Genomic DNA, 27,710 nt, shown 5'->3' with positions numbered 1-27,710 from the left:
GTGACCAGAGAAAATGGGAGGCAGACATAGGGTTTGAAATTGGGGGGGTACTCTGGAGCGAAGCACTGCAGAGCGTCAACTCCATATCCACTTGCGCAAGGCTAAGCCCAATATAGCTAAAAGTGGCACACAGAGCGCACTTAAGCAGATCTCGAACGAGCAGGTCTGCAGAGGCAGAAGACAAATGTGAATGGTGCCAGGGGTGTTTGGCCAATCAAACCCACATTTTCCTTCAGGTGAAATGTTAAACCAAGGTTCCATGTAGTCTCTCAGGACAAAGACTCAAGGCACTATATTGAAGAAGAGTGTGTGTGTGTGTGTGGGGGGGGGGGGGGGGGGTTATCCCTGATGGCCTAGCTGATATTTATTCCTCAACCAACTCCTGAAATCTGGTCATTACCTCATTGCTGTTTGTGAGAGTAGTAGTGCCCAAATTGACGAACACCCCTCCTACATTATAACAGTGACTATATTTCAAAGAAGTACTTAATTGTCTGTGAGGGACTTTGGGAAATCTTGCGCTTGCAAAAAGTGCCAAATGAATGCAAATTACTTGATTATTTGAACCTAGCTCCCCATCTATGTAAATAGTCTGCACACCTCTACATACAGACAGGTGTGGTTTACAACAGGGTCAGCACATTGATCTCATGGCGAGTCAGTGTCAGAATCCACTTCAGCGATGGCAGCAGAAAAACTGCTCAACAAAAATGAAGGAAAAATCAGCATTTCTGTGTTTTGCACTGCTGTTCACAATCTGATTTCACCGAGTGATACGACAGACTGGAAACTAAAGAGAATTTTGCAGTCCAGCCCAGGGCAAACTGTCTGACAGGATTACCATTTATTATAAGCTGTTGAAAATGACTTGAAGGTACAACAGCTGAGTTCTGCACAATTTGGATGGACTCAATTTGACGTTAAAATGTTTGACATGTAAAAAAATGTAATCTATCTGTGGTTACAACAGCACAATGTTTATGCCAACTCAAAGTTACAAGGATATAAATTCCAAAATATTTAAGATTTTTTTTGAAAAGTTTATATGGTCCATGCAAGTTTACATTCTTTGAAGTGATTATGAATGAAAAACACTTGTTTGACTATCGAAGTACAATGATTTTTAAGTGGTCACATGTTTTATTTCTATCCAGACATAAATTCTGTGCATAATTTTCTAGTTGTGGAGCAAGCCTGGGGTATGTGCTGTGGAATACACTGATCTGCAATAGAGCAGGTTTAAACTATAATTAACCAAATGTTAATTGGTGACATTATCGAGCATTGTTGATTAGTACAGAATATTTTTAACAACCAAATGAGTATGACATTAATCGTTACAAATTAATTCCGTCCATCTAATTGACAGAGCAAAAATTATTAGCTACTGTGCAACAAACAATTCTTATTCTACACATTAATATGAACATGCATGACCATAAAAGGTGCAAATGTGTATTTACAATGTGATTGTCATTGAATTATGTAGATTTTGTTTATATTATTTCTATTATAAACACAAATATCAAATAATTGGTTGATACAGAGCAGAAGCAACATTCTTCTGATACATAAGAGAAGTGTTCCTTGTGATTCTGGTGATTAAGTGTTACGTTCCGAACGTGAGAGGGCTGAATGGGCCGGTCAAGAGGGCTCGCATGTTCGCACATTTGAAGAGCTTGAAGGTGGACTTGGCAATGCTACAGGAGATACACCTGAAGATAGTGGATCAGACTAGGCTTAGGAAGGGGCGGGTTGGGCAGGTATTTCATTCAGGGCTAGACTCTAAAACTAGGGGGGGGGGGCAATCATGATCAATAAGCGGGTGTCATTTGAGGTGGAGAACACAGTGGCGGATTCGGGGGGTAGGTACGTTATGGTGAGTTGGAAGCTGGAGAGGATGATGGTGGTATTAGTGAATATTTACGCACCAAACAGAGACGACGCGGAGGCGGGTGTTAGGGAAAATTCTGAACCTGGACTCGCATAGGCTGATCATGGGGGGGGCTTTAATACGGTCATTGATCCGAGGTTGGATCGGTCGAGTTCAAGGACAGGGAGGGTGCCAGCCGCGGTGAAGGTACTAAAAGGGTTTATGGAGCAGGTGGGAGGGGTAGATCCATGGAGGTTCGGAAGGCCAAGAGCGAACAAATTTTCTTTTTTCTCCCATATTCACAAAGTGTACTCCCGCATTGATTTTTTAATTTTGAACAGGGCTTTGCTGGTGGGGGTGGTAGATGCTGAGTATTCGGTGATTGTTGTGTTGGACCATGCCCCACACTGGGTGGATTTACGGGTGAGCAAGGAGGGGGGTCAGCGCGGCAATGGAGATTGGAGTAGGACTGTTAGCGGATGAGGGGGTGTGCGAGCGGGTGAGGGAGGCCATCCAGAATTATTTGGCGACAAATAACATGGGGGAGGTTTCGACAGCAATGATAGGGGAGGCACTGAAGGCAGTAGTTAGGGGGGAGCTGATTTCAATACAGGCTCATAGGGAGAGGTTGAGCGGGCAGAGATGGATAAGCTGGTTAGGGAAATACTTCAGGTGGACTGAAGGTATTTGGAAGCCCCGGAGGCGGGGTGTTGAAGGAGCGGCAGAAGCTGCAGATGGAGTTTGGTCTGATATCTACAGGGAAGGCGGTGGGGCAGTTTAGGAAGTCGAGAGGGGCGATATATGAGAATGGTGAGAAGGCCAGTAGTATGCTAGCACACAAGCTCAGGAAAAGGGAGGCGGCCAGTGGGATATGAAGAGTGAAGGATAGAGGGGGAAACACGGTCTTGGACCCAGCAGGGGTGAAAGGGGTGTTCAAGTAGTTTTACAGTTGGCTGTATGAGTCGGAGCCTCAGCTGGGGTGGAGGGGATGATGCATATTTTGGAAGGGTTGGAGTTTCCGAAGGTGGAGGAAGGGTTGGTGGTGGGGCTGGGAGCCCTGCTCGGGATTGTAGAAGTAGTAGAGGGATTGGAGGGTATGCAGTCGGGCAAGGCCAAGGACCAGAAGGCTATCCAGTGGAATTTTACAAGAAGTTTTCTGGGGTGTTTGACTTGCTGCTGATGTGGGCATCATTTAATGAGGCAAGGGAGCGGTGTGTTCTTCCCCCAACAATGTCACAGGCTTTGATTTCTTTGATCCTGAAGCGGGAGAAGGACCCAGAGGAATGCGGGTGATACAGACCATTCTCCCTGCTGAATGTTGATGCCAAATTGCTGGCCAAAATTCTGGCCTCAAGAATAGAGGACTGTGTTCCGGGGGTGATAGGGGAAGACCAGACGGGATTTGTCAAAGACAGGCAGCTAACGGCCACCTTTAGAAGGCTCTGGAATGTAACCATGATGCCTGCTGAGGGGAGGGAGGCGGAGGTGATGGTCGCTATGGACGCGAAGAAGGCCTTCGACCGGGTGGAGTGGAAGTATCTGTGGGAGGTCCTGGGATGGTTTAGGTTTGGGCAGGGCTTTAGTGACTGGGTTTGGTTGCTGTACCAGGCACTTGTGGCGAGTGTGCGAATGAACTGGGTGAGTTTGGACTATGTTAGACTGCACCGAGGGACAAGGCAGGGATGTCCCCTCTCCCCACTGTTGTTTGCCTTGGCTATAGAGATAATGGCGCTGGGAGCGTCAAAGGACTAGAAGGGGCTAGTCCGGGGGTGGTGTGGAACATAGGGTTTCGTTATATGCAGACGACCTACTCCTGTATATTTCTGACACGTTACGGGAGATGGGAGAGATTATGCGGATTTTAGGGGAATTTGGCCGGTTCTCGGGGTACAAGTTGAACATGGCTAAGAGCGAGGTATTTGTGATCCAGGCAAGTTGGCAGGAGAGGAGACTGGGGGAGTTGCCGTTTAAAGTGGGGGGAGGGCGTTTTCGTTACTTGGGTATTCACATGTCACGGGGATGGGAGCAGTTACATAAATTAAATTTGGCCCGGTTAGTTGAGCAAATGAAGGTGGACCTCCGGAGGTTGGGCATGCTCCCATTGTAACTGGCAGGGAGGGAACAGACCGTAAAAATGACGGTTCTCACGAGATTTTTGTTTGTTTTCCAGTGCCTCCGTATTTTTTTTTAAATTTTAGTGTACCCAATTCATTTTTTTCAATGAAGGGGCAATTTAGCATGGCCAATACACCTACCCTGCACATCTTTGGGTTGTGAGGGCGAAACCCACGCAAATACGGGGAGAATGTGCAAACTCCACAAAGACAGTGACCCAGAGCCGGGATCGAACCTGGGACCTCGGCACCGTGAGGCAGCTGTGCTAACCACTGCGCCGCCGTGCTGCCCACCTCCCTATTTTTATACCAAAGGCCTTTTTTAAGCGGGGGAATGCGGTGATCTCTGGGTTTGTGTGGGCAAGTAAGGAAAGTACTGCTGGAGCGGAGCCGAGGGGGGGAGGATTGGCACTGCCGAACTTTAGGAATTCCTACTGGGCAGTAAATATAGCCATGATCAGGAAGTAGGTAGTGGGGAGGGGTCGGTGTGGGAGTGGGTAGGGGCACAAGTTTAGGAGCACTGGTAACGGCACCTCTGTCGTTCTCGCCGGTCCGGTACTCCACAAGCCCACTGGTAGTGGCGGCCCTGAGAATTTGGGGGCAGTGGAGTAAGCATATGAGAGTGGAGCGAGCGTCGGTGTGGGTTCCAATTTGTGGGAATCACCGGTTTGTCCCGGGGAGGATGGATGGGGCGTTTCAAAGGTGGCAGAGAGCAGGGATTGAGAGGCTGGGAGATCTGTTTATTGATGGGAGCTTTCCCTGTTTCGAGGATCTGGAACAGGAGTTTGAATTGGCGGGGGGAAATGGATTTTGTTATCTACAGGTGAGGGATTTTGTGCAAAGGTAGGTGTCGACCTTTCCGCTTCTATCTCCATAGGGGATACAGGACAAGGTAGTCGCTAGAATGGGAGTGGGAGAAGGGAAGTTATCGGAAATCTATAAAGAACTTATGGACTGGGAAGAAACCCAGATAGGTGTGTTGAAGCGTAAATGGGAAGGTGAGTTAGGAAAGGAGTTAGAGGCGGGTCTGTGGGAGGATGCTCTGAGCAGAGTCAACACGTCCTCATCATGTGCCAGGCTCAGTCTAATACAATTCAAGGTGGCTCACCGGGCACACATAACGGTAGCACGGATGGGCAGGTTTTTTGGGGTGGAGGACAGGTGTGTGAGGTGTGCGGGAGGTCCCGCAAATCATGTCCATAGGTTTTGGGCATGTCCGAAGCTCAGGGGATTCTGGCAGGGATTTGCCGATGTCATGTCCACGGTACTAAAAACAAGGGTGGCGCCGAGTTTAGAGATGGCAATTTTTGGAGTGTCGGAAGACCCGGTAGTCGAGGGGGCGAGAGAGGTCGACGTTTTGGCCTTTGCCTCCTTGGTAGCCCGAAGACGGATCTTATTAGCGTGCAGGGACTCGAAGCCCCCGAATTCAAGGGTATAGGTTATCGACATGGCTGGGTTTCTGGAGAAAATTAAAATCCCAGAATGGAAACCCGGCTCAAAAGGCCGTAACTTATATATTTTTTATAAACCTTGGAGGAACAGAGCCACAGGATCACTACTTCGTTTCAACAGCAAGGAAAAAGCATTTAATAAACATGAAAAAACTGGATTATGTTACAATATACCTTTCCTTCCCCCCTTAGTTTAACAAGTTTTAGGATTAACACGAATTACAAAATGCATCTTAATCTTCTACTTGATCTACAATGGTCTCATTAACAGAAAGTCCCCTTTAAGCACATAAGATGACTGTGGTCAAATACACACACTCCGCTCTGAATCGTAGGTAAATGTTTGTGTATGTCTCCTCAGAATCCCCCCAGATGATTGGCCCCCCTTCTCCCCAAGTTTCCAAGCTCCACACCCAAAAACACATTTTCAAATCTTCTCACATAAATATGATTTCCCATAGCAGTTTGCATTCTGAAATCCATACCAGGTTTTCCAACTTACACATTTAAACAAAGCTTCCACTCCACCTTTAACAGCAGATCCAGTCCATGATTTTACACCCTTTTAGGTTTCCTTTGTCTTTTTAAAAATATATATTTTATTGAAATTTTTTGTTCACAATTTTTTCCCCTGACACATCAAACATAAAGAAAATGTAACAGTACATGTAACATGATAACTACAATCTAATAAAGAGTAACTAACTAACATGGTAAACTAACCAATTAACATAGAATGAAACTTTCCCCTCCCCCCCCCCCCTCCCCCCTGGGTTGCTGCTGCTAGTCATCCATCTTCCCTCTAACGTTCCGCTAGGTAGTCGAGGAATGGTTGCCACCTTCTGGTGAACCCTTGAGCCGATCCTCTCAGTGCAAACTTAATCTGCTCCAGTTTTATGAACCCCGCCATATCGTTTATCCAGGCCTCCAGTCCGGGGGATTTCGCTTCCTTCCACATGAGTAAAATCCTACGCCGAGCTACTAGGGACGCAAAGGCCACCACATCGGCCTCTTTCGCCTCCTGCACTCCCGGCTCATCCGCAACTCCAAATAAAGCTAACCCCCAGCCTGGTTTGACCCGGACCTTCACCACCTTCGAAATCACTGCCGTCACTCCCCTCCAATACCCCTCCAGTGCCAGGCACAACCAAAACATATCTGTGTGGTTTGCCGGGCTTCCGCCGCACCTCCCACACTTGTCCTCCACTCCGAAGAACCTGCTCAACCTTGCTCCCGTTATGTTGTCTCTATGTAGCACCTTAAATTGAATCAGGCTAAACCTGGCACACGAGGAAGAGGAATTTACCCTGCTTAGAGCATCAGCCCACAGACCCTCCTCTATCTCCTCCCCGAGCTCTTCTTCCCACTTTCCTTTCAGTTCGCCCACCAGCTCCTCCCCCTCTTCTCTCATCTCTCGGTATATCTCTGACACCTTGCCCTCCCCGACCCACACCCCCGAGAGCATTCTATCCTGGATCCCCTGTGTCGGGAGCAATGGAAATTCCCTCACCTGTTGTCTTGTGAACGCCCTCACCTGCATATACCTAAAGAAATTTCCCCGGGGCAGCTTATACATTTCCTCCAACGCTCCCAAGCTCGCAAACGTCCCGTCTATAAATAAATCTCCCACCCTCCTAATTCCCAACTGGTGCCATCTCTGGAATCCTCCATCCATCCTCCCTGGGGCAAACCTATGGTTGTTCCTAATTGGGGACCCCACCAGGGCTCCCAGCACACCTCTCTGTCGCCTCCATTGCCCCCAGATATTTAATGTTGCCGCCACCACTGGGTTCGTGGTAAATCTTTTTGGTGAGAACGGTAGTGGCGCCGTCACCAGCGCCTCTAGACTCGTCCCTTTACAGGACTTTCTCTCTAGTCTTTTCCACGCCGCTCCCTCTCCCTCTATCATCCATTTTCGGATCATCGCCACATTGGCGGCCCAATAGTAGTCGCCCAAATTCGGCAGCGCCAGTCCCCCTCTGTCTCTGCTACGTTGTAAGAGCCCCCTCCTTACCCTCGGGACTTTCCCTGCCCACACGAAGCTCGTGATGCTCCTGTCTATTTTTTTAAAGAAGGCCTTAGTGATCAGTTTAGGGAGACATTGGACTACAAATAGGAACCTCGGGAGGACCATCATCTTAATTGCCTGCACTCTGCCCGTCAGTGACAGTGGCTGCATGTCCCACCTCTTGAAGTCCTCTTCCATTTGTTCCACCAGTCGTGTCAGATTAAGTCTGTGCAAGGTTCCCCAGCTCCTGGCTATCTGAATCCCCAGGTATCGAAAGTTTCTTTCCACTTTCCTTAAAGGCAGGCCATCTATCCCTCTACTCTGGTCCCCAGGGTGTATCACGAAAAGTTCACTCTTCCCCATGTTAAGCCTATATCCCAAGAAATCTCCGAACTCCCTCAATATCTGCATGACCTCTGTCATCACCCCCACTGGGTCCGTCACATACAACAGTAGGTCATCCGCGTAGAGTGACACTCGGTGTTCTTCTCCCCCTCTAATCACCCCTCTCCATTTCCTGGAGTCTCTCAGCGCCATGGCCAGTGGTTCAATTCCCAACGCGAACAGTAATGGAGATAGCGGGCATCCCTGTCTTGTTCTCCCTGTATAGTCGGAAATACTCCGATCTTTGCCGACCCGTGACCACACTTGCCGTTGGGGCCCCATAGAGGAGTTTGACCCAGCTAATAAACCCGTTCCCGAACCCGAACCTCCTCAGCACCTCCCATAGGTACTCCCACTCCACCCTGTCAAATGCCTTCTCTGCATCCATTGCCGCCACTATCTCTGCCTCCCCCTCTACTGGGGGCATCATTATCACCCCTAATAGCCATTGCACGTTGACATTTAGTTGTCTCCCCTTTACGAATCCTATCTGGTCTTCGTGCACCACCCCCGGGACACGGTCCTCTATCCTCGATGCCAGTACCTTTGCTAGCAATTTGGCGTCCACATTTAATAGTGAAATAGGCCTATAGGATCCGCACTGCAGCGGATCTTTATCCCGCTTCAAAATTAGCGATATCGTCGCTGCCGACATTGTCGGGGGTAGAGTCCCTCCTTCCCTGGCCTCGTTAAAAGTCCTCACCAACAGCGGGGCCAGCAGGTCCACATATTTTCTATAAAATTCCACCGGGAACCCATCTGGTTCCCTGCCTGCATGTTCCCCAGCCCCTTGGTAACCTCATCCACCCCAATTGGTGCCCCCAGGCCTTCCACCTCCTGCTCCTCCACCCTCGGGAACCTTAATTGGTCCAGAAACTGCCGCATCTCCTCTTTTCCCTCCGGGGGTTGGGACCTATAAAGTCTTTCGTAAAAGGTCTTAAACACCCCGTTTATCTTCCCTGCTCTCCGCACCGTAGCTCCCTTTTCGTCTCTAATTCCCCCTATCTCCCTCGCCGCTGTCCTCTTTCGCAGCTGATGGGCCAACAGGCGACTAGCCTTTTCCCCATATTCATACCTCATCCCCTGTGCCTTCCTCCACAGCACATCCGCCCTCCTGGTGGTCAGAAGGTCGAACTCAGTCTGGAGTCGTCGTCTCTCTCTGTACAGTCCCTCCTCCGGGGTCTCCGCAAATTCTCTGTCCACCCTTAAGATCTCCCCCAGTAATCTTTCCCTTTCCTTGGCCTCTGTTTTCCCTTTGTGGGCCCTGGTGGAGATCAGCTCTCCTCTGACCACCGCCTTTAGTGCTTCCCATACCACTCCCACTCGGACCTCCCCGTCGTCATTGGCCTCCAGGTACCTCTCGATACATCCCCGCACTCTTCCACAGACTCCCTCATCCGCCAACAATCCCACATCTAATCGCCAGAGTGCACGCTGCTCCCTCTCCTCTCCTAGTTCCAGGTCCACCCAGTGTGGGGCATGATCCGAAATAGCTATGGCTGAATACTCAGTTTCTTCCACCCTCGATATCAACGACCTTCCCAAAACAAAAAAATCTATCCGGGAGTACACCTTATGAACATGGGAGAAGAAGAAGAACTCCCTGGCCCTCGGTCTAAGAAATCGCCATGGATCCACTCCCCCCATTTGGTCCATAAACCCCTTAAGCACCTTGGCCGCTGCCGGCCTTCATCCGGTCTTAGATCTGGATCTATCTAACCCTGGGTCCAGCACGGTGTTGAAGTCTCCTCCCATTATCAAGTTTCCTACCTCCAGGTCCGGTATACGTCCCAGCATCTGCCTCATAAATCCCGCATCATCCCAATTCGGGGCATATACGTTAACCAACACAACCTCCATTCCCTCCAGCCTGCCACTCACCATTACATATCTGCCTCCACTATCTGCTACAATGCTCCTTGCTTCGAATGATACCCGTTTCCCCACCTGTATGGCCACCCCTCTATTCTTTGCATCCAGCCCTGAATGGAACACCTGTCCCACCCATCCTTTCCTTAACCTAACTTGGTCCGCCACCTTCAGGTGCGTCTCCTGGAGCATAGCCACGTCTGCCCTCAGTCCTTTCAAGTGCGCGAGCACTCGGGCCCTTTTAATCGGTCCATTTAGGCCTCTTACTTTCCACGTGATCAGCCTCACTAGGGGGCTACCTGCCCCCTTCCCGTGTCGACTAGCCATCACCCTCTCTAGGCCAGTCCCACGTCCCGATTCCGCGCTCCCACTCGTTCCCCAGGTGGCGCATTCCAGCCCCAACCACCCTTTCTTTAGCCAGTTCCTCTTTGATTTCTGCAGCAGCAACCCAGTTATCCTCCCCCCTCCCCCCCCCCCCCCTCACCCCCCCCGCTAGATCCCCCTCTAGCGTGATTGCTCCCCCCATATTACTTCCGCAAGTCAGCTGACTTCAACTGACCCCGGCTTCTCCTGCTCACTCCTTGACCCCCCCCCCCCCCCCCCCCCCCCCCCGTGTGGGGAACTCCCATCTACCTTGCGCCTATCTTCCCACCATTATCTGTCTGGCGCGGGAACATCTCTGTAGCTGACCCGCCCCTTGTGGCGCAGCTCCCTCTGCCACCCCACTCCCATTCCTCATCCTCCGCCTATGTCTCTTCTTTCCTCCCCCACCGGCGCCCACATTTCTTAGTGTCCCCCCCCCTTCCCAATTTACATCTCTATATACATCAACAGTGACATTTCCCTCTAATATCAGTCCTTCAGTTCCGATCCAATTTCTCATCTTTAATAAAGGTCCATGCTTCTTCCGCCGTTTCGAAGTAGTGATGTCTCTCCTGGTACGTGACCCATAGTCACGACGGCTGCAGCATCCCGAACTTCACCTTCTTCTTGTGTAACACCTCCTTGGCTCGATTAAAACTCGCCCTCCTTCTCGCCACCTCCACACTCCAATCCTGGTACACCCGTACCACTGCATTCTCCCATCTACTACTCCGTACCTTTTTGGCCCATCTCAGAACCACTTCTCTATCATTAAAGCGGTGAAATTGCACGATTGTCACCCTAGGTGGTTCTCCCGCCTTTGGTCTCCTCGCCGGGACCCGATGAGCCCCCTCCACTTCTAAGGGGCCCGAAGGGGCCTCAGCTCCCATCAGCGAGCTTAGCATCGTGCTCACATAATCCCCGCAGTCCGCTCCTTCCACTCCCTCAGGGAGACCCAGGATCCGAAGGTTCTTCCTTCGTGCTCTGTTTTCTAGGGCCTCAATCCTTTCAATGCACTTTTTGTGGAGCGCCTCGTGCGTCTGTGTTTTGGCCGCCAGGCCCAGGATCTCGTCCTCATTATCCGTCACCTTCTGCTCCACCACGCGGAGCTCTGTCTCCTGGGTCCTTTGTGCCTCCTTAAGCCCCTCAATTGCCTGTAGCATCGGGGTCAGCACCTCCTTCTTAAGTAGCTCCACACACCATCTTAAAAATTCGTCTTGATCGGGCCCCCATGTTGCCTGGGCTTTCTCCGCCGCCATCTTGCTTCTTTTTCCCTTCTGTCCCTATCGTCGAGGATTCCTCGCGATGTAGCCGCCGCCGCCGATATTTTTCTCTTTCGTTGGGGGGGATTCCCTATTAACTCACCCCACACCGGGTTTCGTCGTGAGAACATTTCCCGTTGGGGCTCTTAAAAGAGCCCGAAGGTCCGTTGGAGCTGGAGCTGCCGAAACGTGCGGCTTAGCTAGGCATCGCCGCAACCGGAAGCAGGTTTCCTTTGTCTTAATTGATTTTGCACAAATTCCAAGATGCAGCCACATATTTCCATAATTATTTCAACTCATGTTTCACCAGCTACAATAAAACCTCACAAACCTGAAAATCACTTCAGCTATGTTTCTGGCATCTCAGCCTTCTCACCAGCTCTGTCTGTCTTTACTTAACCATGCTCTCTTGTAGTAGCTTTAACCTCACACTTCTTGGAAAGTTCCCTTCATTCTCTAGTTTCCTTAATTAGCTGTTCTTCAGATCCCTGCACTTATTGTTTAACCATTACTCCATGGTATGGCTTTTCTTCGAGCAAAGTGGAGTGAGATGTGCCCTCTCTAGCCCTCTAAACCAACTGCATCTACCAGAGCTGTGAGCTGCCTTCTATCGCACTGCCTATCTCCAACTGCAATCAAGCTAGCTAAAATAAAACTTAAAAGCTTTTCTACCTTACAAGGCCCAGTTGCTAAGCAACACAAACATGTTTATGCCTTTTATTTATTCTTCATGCCATAGCCCTCTCTAAGCACAATAGAAACACAGTTGGAAGCTAACTAACCCCCACACATACAAACACCTTTGTCCAGCATGAATATAACTATGGATTTTACCCTTCCAGGCACAAAAACATTGAATCAAACTCACTTAAAACTACACCTTATTTCTAATGTTTACCAATACAAACATAAATCCCTTAAAAATACCTTTATTTTCCTAACGTAAGTCATTGAGTGACTTAGCCATGCAAGTTCAAGAAGTCCCAGTTTCGAACCCTGATCAAAAGGGCAGCTAGATTTGGTCTCCTAAGGCCAGTAATCAGGATTGGAAAAACAGCCAGGGTTTCAGTTTTTCTGCAACTTATATGCTTGGGTGGGGTGGGGGGGGGGTTACATTTATCATTTATCACACACCTCAGAGCTTTAAAATTACCAACAGTGAACACACCTGCCTAAGTTTTACATGATGTTATATAGCGATGATGAACGGAAAATTAATAGCCCTGTGGAGGTGGGTTGGTGGCGGGACAGAGTTAGCATATTGCATTTTCCTCCCAAGCATGTTCCCACTTCTGAGCAATCTTGCCAGACCAGGCTGCTGGGTGTGTAGTCAACTAGGCCATCAAATGCTAAGGACCCACTTCCACAATGATGGCCTGACAGTTGAGGCCATTCTTTACTTTTAAAATCTTGGAAGGCTTCAGAGAGCACTCCCATTTTGAGACACCCTCGTGGTCCTCTACTTGCCTCAGCAGCTCCCACCTCTCCCATGGGGGCAGTCAGTCATTCAGCCCTCTGACAATTCCTCTCACCTCAGGAACCCGTCTGCCATCTGCAATTAGACACCGACATTGGCTGCCTCCTGTAAGATCACAATGATGTTGCTTTTGGTTCTGACGGCAGAAACATTTCAAAGCTGGTAAGATTCTACCTGATGTACAGGAGAGACTATCTGACCCATTGCCCTAGGTGGCTCTTCAAGTGGAACCATCTACTTTAATTACATTTTCTTATCCATTCTTTAACTTCACCTTCTTCTTTTTCAAGTTTTTAAAAACATTTCCTGTTAAAACATGTCCTCGTTCCGAATCATCATGAGTGTAGTTAATCTATATGTAGACTGGAAAAGATAGTTTGGAAAATGAGTTCCTAGGGTACATTCAAGACAATTTTTTAAAGCAGTACTTTCCAGTGTCAACCAGGATTCAGGCTATTCTTGACCTGGTAATGTGCAACAAGACAGGATTAATCAATACCTGATTGTAAAGAAGTCTCTGCAGTGAGAAATGTGGGCCGAAGACTAGTGTTTTAAAACTAAATAAAGTTAATTATAAGGCTATGAAGACAGCGGGTTCAAGTGAACTGCAAAAAAAGATTAAAATGTAGAACAGTAGAGATGTAGCAGAAGACTTTTAAGGACATGTTAAATAGCTCTCAGCAAGGATTTATCTAAGTATAAAAGAAAGGTTCTTCAAGAAAGAGACACCATCCATGGCTAAATAAGGAAGTTAAGGATGGTATCAAACTGAAAGCAACAATATACAAATCTGCACAGATTAGTGGGAGGTCAGAGGATTGGACAGAGTTTAAGAACCAGCAAAGAGAGATTGAAAATGTAATGAAGAGGGAAAAAGAAGAGTATGAAAGAAAGAAAGCTATCTAGAAATTGAAAACAGATAGAACGCCCTCAGGCATTTAGATAGAAATAGAATAACAAAAGCGAGTGTTGGTCCTTGAGAGCAGGATTTTTCAAAGTGCGGGTCGCAATCCACACGGGTATCAGGACGGTCATGGCGTTCCCACGGTGGTCCCGATCGCGGGAGAAGCACCCAACAGCCGCTACCGGCATTTATATTGAGGAAGGAAATGAGGCTGTGTGCAGATTTGTAGCATAAGCAGAAACAGTGAGCAGGTCACGAGCCCTGCACACACATTTGACAAACGCCCTTTATTTATGTCTCACAGAGCGGAGCTTCTTCCATTTTCTAGCTGCTGGTAAGCAAGGCAAAGGACTGTGAAGATGAATCGTTTTCTTACAAGAAAGAAATGGCCAGATGCACAACCAGACAGAGTACCTACTGGCCAGGATCTCACATCTAAATCTGCTGGAGAAAGCTGCTTAGGAGAGTGCAGGGCAGGAGAGAGCAGTGCTAGTGTTAGCTCTGCACAGAGCTCCAGGGCCGCAGATTAGCAGTTTACAAAGAAAAAAAATAAATTGGGAACAAAACAGTATAAAGACGATTTCCTGAGGTATAGGTTTTGTCAATTGTGCCGATTCAAATAAAGATGCAAAGCCCATGTGCGTTATATGCAGGGAAGTACTGGAAAATGAGAGCAGAAGTTTCAGATTTTGAAAGAGAAGTGGTGGATGAAAAATTCCTTTTGAGGTTGAGACCCCAAAGTCAGTTATTAACTTACAGCTGACTCCAAATGAAAAATGCTGCACCTGACCTGAGACAGCACATTAAAAACACGGCAAAAGTCCATGAGGCTGTCAGCATTCTGGAGCAGCATCTCTCAGGAGTATCCAGTGCTGAGTAAAACAAGCATTATGTTGCTATTGCCTTTCGCAACGACCTACATATGCCAGGTCGGATTTTCCGTTCTTACGAAGATGAAGACAGCACAAAGGAACTGGCTGAAGTCTGTACCTGAAATGCTCATTGCCCACTCCTCCTGTGAACCTGATTGGAGATCATGAGGAATAAGCCGGCTCCTCTTTCGCATTTCAAGTAAGCGATCGTGGCGCCGGTCACTGCCAGGAGATGGAAGTCTCACCCATCAGGGAGGCAAGGGGCCACGATGAGCACATGCTGTGTGTCACACTCTAACCTTGGAAAACAATACTCAGAAACACATGAACAGCACATGCTTGAACTTCCAATGTGCGCCTCAGATGGGCAAGGGTGCCCTCCCACATCATTGGGCCAGAAGAATACCGGGAGTTGTTTTGCTTTCTGGATTATTTAAAGATAACAGTGATTACAGTGCTCCAGAGGGGACACTGTATCCACCCATTTTAAAAGAGAGAATGTGTCAGGATAATATCCCCTGCAGCACTGGTTGACAGAACTGCAAACAGTTGCTTTGCACTGCTCAGTACTGTTCACAGGCCACTCTCACTATGTTCATTTTTCCCCTGTTGCTATTCAGAATCCATTGTGTGTTTTCCAACACAGCAACAGCCAATTAACTGCTCTCAATGCTTTGATACATGCCCACAGAAAGGGGATCCCTTTTCCCTACAGTACATCAATGTGCTTGCTCTATTAAAAATTAAGCAATTAAAGAGCTACCCATACAGTCCATTAAATGAAATTATTTTGAACTCAGTTAGGAAGATAAAATGATGGAGGATTGATGTTGACGTAAATCCTTCCACAAAGGTTTCCTACGATATTGCTTCTTTGATGTACCACTTATTTGGCCCTTGAAGGTTGAAGGAATTGCCCTCACACAAAACTTAAATATTCTTTTAAAGACATACCTGGATATTCAGCCTTCCTCTGTGAGCCCCCAAACCATAACGCTGGACAGTCGATGCATGGAGCTGAAAGTCATCAATTCGCAATGTCTCCAAGCCCAGAGGAGGACATTCTGTTAAAGAACAGAAGGAAATCATTCAAACCTGTAATATATCAAAACTAAGCACTTTAACACAGCCTCTCGCTGCCATTTATTGCTTCTGTCTGGTTGAAATATTTTTCAGCTACTGCGGTGATAAAATTATGCAAAGGAAAATAAGTTGAAGCAAACTTTCTTTTGAACTAATGCCTGCATAACTTAAAAAGTTAGCCAAAAATATCTTATTCTGTTTTTATTCTTTTTCATCTTGGTTCAATCATATTGCTCTCACTTCTAAATCAGAAGTCATTGGTACGATATCTACTCCAGGACCTGAGCGCATAATCTAGGATGACTCTTCAGTACAGCAGGCAGGGAGTGCTGCATTGTCAGCAGTGCTGTCATTTGGATGAAATGTTAAACGAAGGCTCCATTCACCTGCTTTATGCAGAGATGGGAGATTCTGGGTTCCAGTGAATAGTTTGCCTTCAACCATCAACATCCCACAGATGGGATTAGTTGATTACTCATTCATTTGTTGCTTTTGGGATCTTTCTGGGCACAAATTGGTTGCCAATTATAATCCTTTTGGACTCTCTCCAATTGGCCAAAGCTGGCATCCTATTGGTAACATTTGCTAAAAGTTAAACTTAATGCTACTGATAAGACTTAATAAATGAGACTTAAGATTGTAAGTGGGCAACAGTTTACAAGATGTTGTTGAGATTTATATTACCTGAGTATTCCTCGAGTAGAAGTTGTGACTCTGTTCCACTGCCCCCCCCCCACCCCGCCCCTCCCACAGCTTGTCTATGTTCACCCTCCATGTGCTCATTGCTGAATTTTCTACACTCAAGATTTGCCCTAAGCCCCTGGTTATACTCACTTGAGGCAGAATTTATCCAATCAGTTTCTCTCTCACATTCCGACCCAATCATGTTGGCACATGTCCAGAGAGGGGTGTGACTTGGATCTCTTATCTCTATTTTCGGCCTCATCACAAGCTTCTTTTGTTTCTGGGTTAAGAACTCATCCTGCAAACCTTGAAACTAATGGCCTTATTGACTATTTACCAATTTAATTAGTGGAATGGAAGTAAAGCATGACCTGAGCTGAGATATAAGTTTAATCCACTGTTCCGAGCAAGGATGCAATTTTTAAATATTCCAGACATTTAAGGGGCATCTTGACAAATACATGAATAGGATGGGAATAGAGGGATATGGACCCAGGAAGTGTAGAAGATTGTAGTTTAGTCGGGCAGCATGGTCGGCACGGGCTTGGAGGGCCGAAGGGCCTGTTCCTGTGCTGTATATTTCTTTGTTCTTTGTTCCCTAAATATCTTGTAAGCCCGTTTCCTTACACATGACTGCATACACAATGACAGTAAACATATTTCAATGGTCTTCTTTGATATCACCTCCCAAATCTGCATCCTTCGCCAGCTAGAAGGCAGACCGCAGGGACAAGGGAGACAATCAGCTCCATGTTTCACCTCCAAGTCACTCACTGTGTTGACTTGGATATAATGTCACCATTCCTTCATGGCCATTAGGTCAAATTCCCAGAATGATCAGCCTTTCAGCATTATGAGAGCATCTTCACCTCATAGGTTGCGGTCATTCAAGGAGAAAGCTCACCACCACTTTCTCAAGGGCAATATTGGATAAGCAATAAAAGCTGGCCTTACTATTGACACCGGTATCCTCAAAATGTATTCTTTTTAAAATAATCCATTAGTCATAAAGGAATTGATAGAGTGTTATCTAAACATATTCTTAATTTTTTATCTTTTACCTGGATACTCTTTACAAATGAACACACAATTAATGGCGGTTGCACATGCCCCATACCTGGGCCCACACAGAGGGGAAGGAGTTGAAACGTTCCACATTAGTCACTGCAACATTATTAACATCCTGGGGGTGAGGTTACAGTGAATGCTGCAGGGCCTTGATATCAAGCGTTGAAGTTTGTGGAGGCAGATGTCAGGACTGGCTGACTCATTGCACAAAGCCTTTCTGCCACATTTACTTCCATACGCTGCTCTAGGACCCCCAAAGAACAGGCAGAAAATCAGTAAAGCGCTTTGGGATATCCTGAGATTCTGAAGGGTGCTGTGTAAATGGAAATCTTTATTTATTTTCCAGTTATATAAGTCAATTGGATGGCTTGCCCTATGCAGCAGATGGATTTTAGGGATCCATCCCAGATCCCATCGATGGTGGGGATAGCTGTCCCCCCACACGCACCCAGGGTCAAGTACCCTACTGAGGTCAACCCCGAACCTAGAGCCAGAGCTTCTTTGTTTCTGTCAGCTAGGGCTGTCTGGTACAGGACTTGGACCCTGCAGCGACTGACTCAGAGATGAAACACTAACCACTAAACCAATAGCTCACTCCTGCATTTTCTGAAAGGCACTATTAAATTAAATAATGCTTGTAATACGTGAAGATACAAACATCCTTTGCATGTGCCAAGAGGACAATGCTAATCACAGTCTATAACCCAGGAGGAACTTCCCTCTTTGATCCATTTGAAGTTCTTTTAAAAAAAAGCTACGATTCAAAATGGAGGCTCTCTTCACAAGTTTGAAAATCGATCAGTATTCCAACTAGAAATCGGTGAAGATAAAATTCCTTTGATGTTTGAGGCAGCAGATTTCAAAATGTTAATTCCTGCAGTTTGACAGGTGAAACTGTAATTTCTAACCATGATTAGGTTCTGGCAGAAATATTCAGTCAAACATTACAAGCCTTTGCCAATTAATTTGCTGAGGTGTAAGACTGTTAACACGATGGCTGCCAGCCTACTTTAAACAAATGGTTTTATATGAAAGCAATTCTGGATACTACTGGATCTTGGCAAAGACATCCAGGTTCTATAAACATGTGTGACTTGTATTACTTGGAAAAAAAAACGCATCCTGAAAAGCTGCCGACAAGGAAAGAGAAATCCGACTGTTGCATCCAAAAGATCTGTGGTTTCAAATTTCTGAAAAAAATAAATTATCCCTTTGCAACCGAGTTCCAAATCTCCGAGGACAGAATTTACTGTCAAAATAACAGTGAGGCTTATGATGTTCTTTGTTATTTATGCGTAACTTGGGATTTCAACTTCAGGTAAGCAGCAGAGACACAGCTAAACAAAACTATCTAAATGCTGCTCTCCGAGTTACATGACTCTTGCCGTTAGCTTTGCAAAAACAGCATTTCATTGCATGCTGCACTACTTGACCTGCACCAAACTTCATATGGTCCCCCTTTTAAAGGGGTAACTGGGGGTGGGGGGTGGGGGGGAATTCTCCCTCTTACAGGAGTCCCTGGGGGGTTTCGCTATTACAGGGGTCCGGTGGTGGGGGAGGGTCAGGTCACCCCATACTTAGCAGTGTGAGGGGTACCCAGGCATTCCGGTGGTGGGGGGGCTGCTGTGGAATGCGGGGTGAGCTTTGGGGCTGCTTTGCAGTGCGCGGGGGGGAGGGGGGAGGCCGTCTGCAAGACCTCGCTATTGGGCCCCCCCCTGACTAAAATGGTGGCCCAATAACGGCATTCTCCAGGAATCCCTCGTCAAGTTCAAAGATGTCAGATGAAGGTGAAAGTGTTCGCTATGCAGTTTTGAAACATTTAAATGCTTCTCCCAGCATGTCAAGTTGAAAGGTCTGTCAGAAGAGGGTAAAGGTGAGTCCCTTTTATGTGTTGGAAAGCTTTGAAGTGCGTGCTTTTTTTTACAATTTCATTCCCCTTTAACTGTTTCAAGCCTCTTGGCATGCCGAGAAGCCTAAAAGCTTTGAACTGCATTGTTTACATTCAATTTCACGGTCCATTATCATTTACAAGCCTCTCAATTGACAAAGGTCCAGGCCATTTCAAAGGAGGGTTATCGTTGTTTGTTTTTATCGGCCTTCATGGTCCATTAACACTGAAGTGCTTCCTCTTTTGAGCAGGTGTTCTTTCTAACTGCAGTTTTTTTTTAAAGACACTGTCTCTTTATTCTGAGGAGGTTCCTAAAAAAACTGTGGGTGGGGGGGACCTTGCCAGTGATTTGAGGGGGCCGGCCTTGCCAGCAAATTGGGGCTGCAAGATTATTCTGAATCTGGCCGTTCAATCTCTGAGGAGTGGGACCTATCAGCGAATTTAGGCCCTACATCTCTCAAGGCCAGCGCAAAACCCGACTCTCTCTCAAAAAGAATTTCTAAGTGCCATTGAATGGCACCTGCGCAGTGGTACCAGCGCCAGCAGAAAACACTCCTGATTCCCCATTGGCGGCAACGCCTAGAGTGAATTCGGGAGAATCGCAGCCTACATTTTCCTTAAATAAGGTGACCAGCACTGTAAAACATACTCCAGATGTAGTCTCCCCAATCCCTTGCATAACCTCCTTACTTTTGTAATCAATTCACTTCACATTAAATTACAGCATTCTATTAGCTTTCCTAATTGCTCTACCTGCATACTAGCCTTTTGTGATTAATGCACCAGGACACCCAGATCCTTCTGCATCTCGGAGCTCTGCAATCTCTCACTTTTTAGATCATTTTCAATCTGCCTCTCTGGCACTGAAATTAGCCCAGAAATGAATGCAGTCTTATTCCTTCAAGATTTATATTTTTCAGAGCGTTTTTTAAAAATGTCCACTTTTAATTTTTATAGGAATTAGGAGCAGAAGTAGGCCATTCAATCAAATCATGGCTGATCTCTTCCTGGTCTCAAATCCATCTCCCCACCAGTTTCCCATGTCCCTTTAACCTATTTTTTGAATCAAAAATATATCTATCTCTTTTTTGAAATCATTTAATGACTCAGAGTCCACCGGACTATGGGGCAGCGAGTTCCATAAATTCACCACCCTCTGCAAGAAGTAATTCCTCCTCATCTCTGTTCTAAATCTACTGCCTCGCAACCTATATCCGTGACCTCTCATTCTAGATTTCTCCACAAGGGGGCACATTAGGTGTACGTTTACTTTATCAATCCCATTTAGTATTTTACATACCTCGATCTGTTCCCTTCTCATTCTTCCCAACTCCAGCGAGTATAAGCCCAAACTGTTTAATTTCTCCTCATATGTCAACCCTTTCATCCCCGGATTCAATCTGGTGAACCTCCTCTGAACTGCCTCCAATGCCTTCCTCAAATAAGGAGACCAAAACTGAACACAACACTCCAGATGTGGTCTCACCAACACCCTATCCAATTGCAACCTCTCTACTTTTACGCTTACTTTTCTTTTCTGTCTCACATTTTGCACGCAAAATCCAATCTTTCTTTTCCCCCTCTTCATTTTCTGTACCTGAATTGATACAGCATTGAATTCATCCACTCTAATTCACAGTCCTTCTTCGTCTTTTTACTGTTCATTTCCCAATCTTTGAATCTCATTGATAAAGGAGATACACTTGATTATCATGTCCACTCAGCTCTCAAATGTCGCATTTTATTCGCTGTGCTGTTATCAGCTCACACTTTTCATATCTCTGTGAATTGAAGGGTGTAGGGGAGATGTAACTAATGACAGATGCCACTAGAGACACGTCAATAGCAAAATCTGGTCCATTATTTTGTTTTGTATCACACCTACTTTTTTTCTGTATGTTAATATATCTGTAAATAAATCTCGATAAGCAATTTCAGCCTGTACGGAGATCAAGTATTTGCATTATTTTCCTGTCTTCTGAGCTAATCGGCGGACATGGTTGACTCTCAAATTGCCCAATAAGCCACTCGGTCCAAGGACTGAGGCAAATAGGGATGGGCAATAAATGCTGTCCCATCCAGCGATGCTCACATCCACGTAAGAACAAAAAATAAATATATAGACCATTCCATAAATTCTACAATAAAGGATTTTATCACTGTTTATGGTTCTTGTTAAATTGTACTACACTAACCCATGCACAAATATGGCAGAGAATAAATGTGTCGGCTTCATTTCATACAGGGCCTGCTTACATGGAAAACTATACTTTGGCCCGAATTTCACACTTATTGGACAAGAGCGATGGGCTGGACGATAAGCGTCTGTTTTGTCTGCTTCCACCGCAATCATCCAAAAGGTACAATTTCACACTGGCCGCCCAAATAAGGACCTGCCAGCATGAGTCAAGTCCCTCTCCACCGCCCCCCCCCCCCTTCCCCCATTGCATAAGGGCTGTTGGCAGGGCTGGGAGCATGGCGGGTCTCCATGGGGACCTGATGGGAGGTTTAAACGTGGCTGTCGCAGACTACAGAAACATCACAGAGTTACGGAGGAGGTAACGGGAGCTGAGAAAAAAGAATAGTGATGGCAACTACATCCTGTCAACATTCCGCTTCTCAGACAAGTGCATCAACTCACATGGAGATGTTGAGTGTCAGGCAGGACATCCACATGCAAGAGAAGGCCACCCCAACAAACAAAGGTCCCAGCTGAGACCAGCAGGCATAACATGGTGTGCTACACCTGCGTACATTGCCAAAAAAGGTTCAAAGGTCTTCTGCACTTGGCAAGGGTGAGCGCTGAGTTGGCATGGTTCAGGGAGGAACAGTCCGGAAGGGTGGCTGTCTTTAGCAGCGCTCAGGAGTGTAGGAATCAGAGTAACTGAAGGCACAGATACCTGTGATTGTTAAGAATGGGGGAATGAGATCAGAAGCCCTGGATCTATTTGAGGGTGAGATATGCCAAAATGACCGGAACTTGAACATATTTCAGGGGCTGTTTAGCACAGGGCTAAATCGCTGGCTTTGAAAGCAGACCAAGGCAGGCCAGCAGCACGGTTCAATTCCCGTAACAGCCTCCCAGAACAGGTGCCGGTTTGTGGTGACTAGGGGATTTTCACAGTAACTTCATTTGAAGCCTACTTGTGACAATAAGTGATTTTCATTTCATTTTTCATGGGAGTTAGGGGTGGAGAGTGGGTGGGGTTGTAAGAGTATGTTGAAATGAAAATCACTTATTGTCACAAGTAGGCTTCAAATGAAGTTACTGTGAAAAGCTCCTAGTCGCCACATTCCGGTGCCTGTTCGGGGGGGGCTATTACGGGAATTGAACCGTGCTGTTGGCCTGCCTTGGTCTGCTTTCAAAGCCAGCGATTTAGCCCTGTGCTAAACAGCCCCAGCATATTCAGGTTTGGGGTGGAAATAAAGCAGCGACCAAGGAGTAGGAATTCTCCTCAAACAGGCAGGCTGGGGAGTGAAATGAAATGAAATGAAAATCACTTACTGTCACAAGTAGGCTTCAAATGAAGTTACTGTGAAAAGCCCCTAGTCGCCACATTCTGGCGCCTGTTCGGGGAGGCTGGTATGGGAATTGAACCATGCTGCTGGCCTGCCTCGGTCGGCTTTCAAAGCCAGCGATTTAGCCCTGTGCTAAACAGTGGTGTTGTAGGTGGAGGGTGGTGTGCTGAATGGACCTTTGTACTTGTAGGAGAAGGCAAGCTATAATATTGCTGAGTGCTCAGAAATTGGTGGTGGGGTGGCCAACCTGCTCATTCCGAGCACATATGAGATGAAGACCCTTGAGCTTATATGTAAGCACAAAGGAAGTTCTTTAAGGTGCGGAGAGGCAGGTGAGGAGGTCGGTAAGGGTTCAGTGGACAGAAGCGGGACAGGCACAGAGTGCAAACAACGTAGTGTCGTCTCATCTTTCATGAGGACTTTAAAACAAGAGTCCCCAGTTATACAGCAATCATAAAGTCTCATCCATCTATGTAGCATGGACATTGTCTATGTGATGAATGATAATAGTGATTGTCTTCCTCTCACAGATGAGTCATCCTCCAAAAGCAGCCGGGACTCCCAGGACCCTCCATTGCCACCCAACTAGGTGTCGCTGCCAGATCAACCCATGTCACGTCCTCTCCTGATCCAGGTACCAATGCACATATATGCATGTTGGTGGGCTTTAGACCAGCAGCTCAGATAGCAGTGCATTGTGGGGTGGCATGGCACCCTCACATCTGGAGCTGGCCAAGGCAGAAGGCACCAACAGTCACAGGACTGCTAGAGGCCAGGACCATGCTGAGTCTGAGGCAGGTGATGAGTCTCTAGAGTTGTCAATCAAGCGGTTGACACCTGACGTCCAGCGGGATGTCTGGGAACATCTGGCCAAGATTCCAGAAGATCTCCATGCCATAGTCTCTGCCATGGAGGATTCCATACAGAGTGTCAACACTGCGTTGACCCTGAGCACTGAGTGCACAGCCTCCTCCATTGAGAGAGTGGCGACTCTCATGGAGAAACAGCTCCAGGACCAGAATCAGAAGTTCCTGGGGTGGTGCTCAAACCTGAAAGGGGAGGCACCAAGTCGCAGCATTTTGAAGCGTGAGTTTAAGGCACAGGCACAGGATGGGGTTTCATGGATAACTTTACTCCAATGTTTCGTTTTTTGTGTAAGCGTAGCAATCATGTAATGTTTTGCTCCTTGCTTGCATCTCTGTGAAAAACATAGATCAAGATTTTGTTTCAATACTCTGAGTGTCCTTCATGTTTTCCATAGGTACAGGCCTCATCAGAACCTCATGATAGATTGCAAGGGCAGCAAACCTTATTCCACAGGTTGTGAGGCAACATTGGGGTCCTGGCGTTGTATTCTCAGAAACATGCGTGAAGGAGGTTCACTGAGATCGCAGCCATGCTTTGGCAGCCGAGCTGAAGGAGCGTTGAATCAAGGCCTCCCTTGTGTCCCCGCCTCCCTGAAGGTTCCTCACATCTGGTTCCTCGTCTTCACCCTGTGCCTGCCTGGGCTTCCTATCAGATCTATCTGTAGCGTTTTCCTCCGAGGCAAGTGGAGCTGCCTCGGTATCCTCATCCTCGAGTGTGACTCCCCCTCGCCAGTGGCAGGTTGTGTAGAAGACCACAATAATAAACAACTCTCACTCTGGGTGGTATTACAGGGCATCTCCAAAACGGTTCAGGCAGCGGAACCTCACCTTCAGTAGCCCTGTTGTCCTCGCCCTGGTGGAGGCATGGCACCGACTGTACCTCTCTTTCGCCTCTGTCATTCTATGACGGTGTGGCGTCATAACCCACTTTTTCAATGGAAACCCTTTGTCACCCAGCAACCAACCATCCAGCCGAGCTGGAGCCACAACTAGCCTTGGCACCTGGGGATGTCGCAGAATATATGCATTATGGGAGCTACTTGGGTACCTTGACAGACTTGAAGAATTTGGATCTTGTGTTCGCACACTATCTGCACATTCTTGGCGTGGTAACACTCCCTATTCACAAAGGCACCCGGCTAACCTGTTGGAGTGATGATGGCCTCATGAGCGCAGTTTATGGCACCCTGGATACGGGGCCAGAAATATAGATTTAGGGTACGGGGCAGGAGGTTTAAAGGGACTGTTAGGAAATTCTGCTTCACCCAGAGGGTGGTGGGAGTCTGGAACTCACTGCCTGAAAGGGTGATGGAGACAGAGTCCCTCATAACATTTAAGAAATATTTAGATGTGCACTTGCCAATACATACAAAGCTTCGGGCCAAGTGCTGGGTAATGGAAATAGAATACTTAAATGGTTGTTTTTGACCGGCGCAGATGCGATGGGCCGTAGGGCCTTTTCTGTGCTGTACACCTCTATGATTCTATAACTCAATAGCTGTGAAGCATCTGGCTCACTCAGCCTAGCTGGCTTGGTCGATCCGGTAATGAATGAATGTGGGGACACGTCTGAACAGTGTCAGCTTACGAGCATGACGCAGCTATGGACAGGTGATTGGGGTACTCCACACAGATCCCTCACTGACCTCTGGAAAGACCTAAGTACCTTAAAATTGAAGGCCTCTGTGACCTTCAGACCACTGGCACAGGGTGTCCAAGCTCACAGTTGGAGGAGATCTCCAGCCCAATCATGTGGCACAATGGTGTCACGGTGTCCCTTGAAAGGTGGAGCATTGTGCAGCACTGGACCACGGACTTGTTGAGGTAGCTGGATCGCTGCCTGTACACTCGGACAAAGTTCCAGCCGCCATTTATCAGCTGTTACATGCGAAAAGTGAAAAAAAAAGATGGCCGCCTGCTCATGCGGCAACCCAAAAACCATACCGGCAACATAAAATTCCAGTCAATTGCCGTTTTAATTGCCTTAACTAGCTGATTAATTGTCGGCAACTATGCCAAGATTCCTGCACCTGCCCGTCGATCAAAATATTGCACGAGGGAGCGATGATGTCGGGATGCCTGTCTGACATCTCGCGTGATCTTGCATTCTTCCAGGTGGGCAGCATGATCATAAATAACGCGTAAAACCCTGGCCTTTACGTATCAGAGAAAGCTTAAAATGTGACTCCTCGCCACTCTGGTTCTTTCCTCCTTGCATCATCAGTCATCCCATAACACAAATCATAGTTTCCGCAGAAATTTGTAAATAAAAATGCTGCTGGGATGCAACGTAATCTGTTACAGTATAATATTATTTAACAACTGAATTTATTTTCAGTCATATAAATCTGAGCTGAGGTATATCTATATCAGCATTTTAAACAGTGTTAATAGATTTGCAACTACCTCAGACAAATCTCATGGTTTCTAATAAACGTCTACAATAATTGGATCTGAACACACTATATTCTGTCATTATAATATAATGTACTAACTGGCAGGCATACAAAGGCAGGAAGAGGTCAAGCCAAATGATGAATATGACTGGATTATTACTGTCTTCTATCAAGTAGGTACGATTTAATCATACCATAGTACAGAAGGCAGTAACGCTGAATGAAAGGATTTATAGTTACTCCGAAATTGTTATAGCTTCCAATGCTGTCACTGAAAATCAGTCACACAGAGATATAAATTATACAAAGTAGGTGTCAAAGAAAAGGCGTCAGGCATCTTAATGCTTCTGCGTGAAATTGAGATACGACATTTTCAATAAAAAATGAAATACGCGTCATTATTAATCTTTAACAGAGATAAAAAGTCTGACACAAAATATAGCCCATGTTATCTTAGCAATAGCGATCTGTGGCTCTGTGTGAAAACTTCCTCTCGCAGTGTTGGATGAGATTGGTCGCTCAGTGCACTAATGTAAAATAATGTGCTTCTACTAATGGGGGCAGCATTGGGAGGTTCAATTGTTGGAATATGTTATCAGAATTTTTCATTGTTAAGCTTCACGGAAGTTATTAATTTTAAATCAAAGTTACAATTAACATGCATATATTTCCTGTATTGAATCTCATTTTCATATCATTTTGAAGAGAAGAACAAAGAATCCACCTGACTAATCCCCGTCCTTAAGCAATATCATCAAATATCTTTGTTATAATCCCACAAATGTTTCTTCTCCCAGTAACCACCTACCCCTCTTCATTGCTGAGGCCACCCACCACCTTCTCTGCAAAATAATTACATTTCAAGTGTGTTTCGAGCTTTGGCCAGTGCCCCTGCTACTGTTACAAAGCTCTGAGCTTGCTTCATCTATTGATTTTATCATTGCTGTGCAATACTAATGACCATCAAAAATCTCATTGCCACAGTATTGTCAAGAATCTGGTTCTTCTTAAGGGTCATGCGTTTGGAGGGAGCTGGGGGCTGGTGAATTGATCTTTGACAGTTGTGCAAAAACAGCCCTGATGAATCAGCAGCTTGCATTACAACCATCCATCTTTTCCCCTTGATAGTCAATAGAATTGCAAACCAGCTGGGGTATAACACAGGTTGCCGATTCATTATCAGTCATTGTGCTCTACTTTCAGAGATCAGTTTTGCCCACTATCTCTTAAAACCGAAACCACAATTTCTTCATCATGTTTCAGAGATAATTTACTTAGTCGAAGGCAGGGTGTGGTGTAATGTTATCCGGCTCCAAAGCTTCAGGGAAATCAGTGGATTTACTAAGGAGGGATTTATATTAGAGCCAAATAGCTCAATCGGTTTGAGTGCTGGAACCGGGAGCAGAAGGTTAAGATGCCAGCAAAGCACACATTGGTCAATAATTTCCTGGTTCCCAAACATCACATTCAGGGGGTACCCAATGATGATCTGGGGAACCCCTCCAAGGCGTTCCCAAGTAAGGGCTGAGCGAGCAATTGCCCAAGAGTGCTAACTTCAGGTGGCTTTACCACAATAGCTACTCTGAAAGAATTAGAAAGAAAAAAAATCACTTCTAACTCCAGAGTAAC

General features: G+C 46.6%; 1 protein-coding gene across 2 annotated transcripts in view; it reads right to left on the bottom strand.

The window, feature by feature from the left end:
- Positions 1 to 27,710, bottom strand: part of cpxm2 (carboxypeptidase X (M14 family), member 2) — a 308,110-nt gene that overhangs the window by 237,217 nt on the left and 43,183 nt on the right. For both annotated transcript variants that reach the window (XM_072479272.1, XM_072479270.1), the window contains one exon: positions 15,532 to 15,641. In XM_072479272.1, the coding sequence (XP_072335373.1) occupies positions 15,532 to 15,641 (110 nt within the window). The remainder of the gene's footprint in view (positions 1 to 15,531; positions 15,642 to 27,710) is intronic.

This window comes from Scyliorhinus torazame, chromosome 16 (assembly GCF_047496885.1).
Source record: "Scyliorhinus torazame isolate Kashiwa2021f chromosome 16, sScyTor2.1, whole genome shotgun sequence".
Classification (NCBI taxonomy): Eukaryota; Metazoa; Chordata; class Chondrichthyes; order Carcharhiniformes; family Scyliorhinidae; genus Scyliorhinus; species Scyliorhinus torazame.
This window is presented reverse-complemented; position numbering and strand designations above follow the sequence as displayed.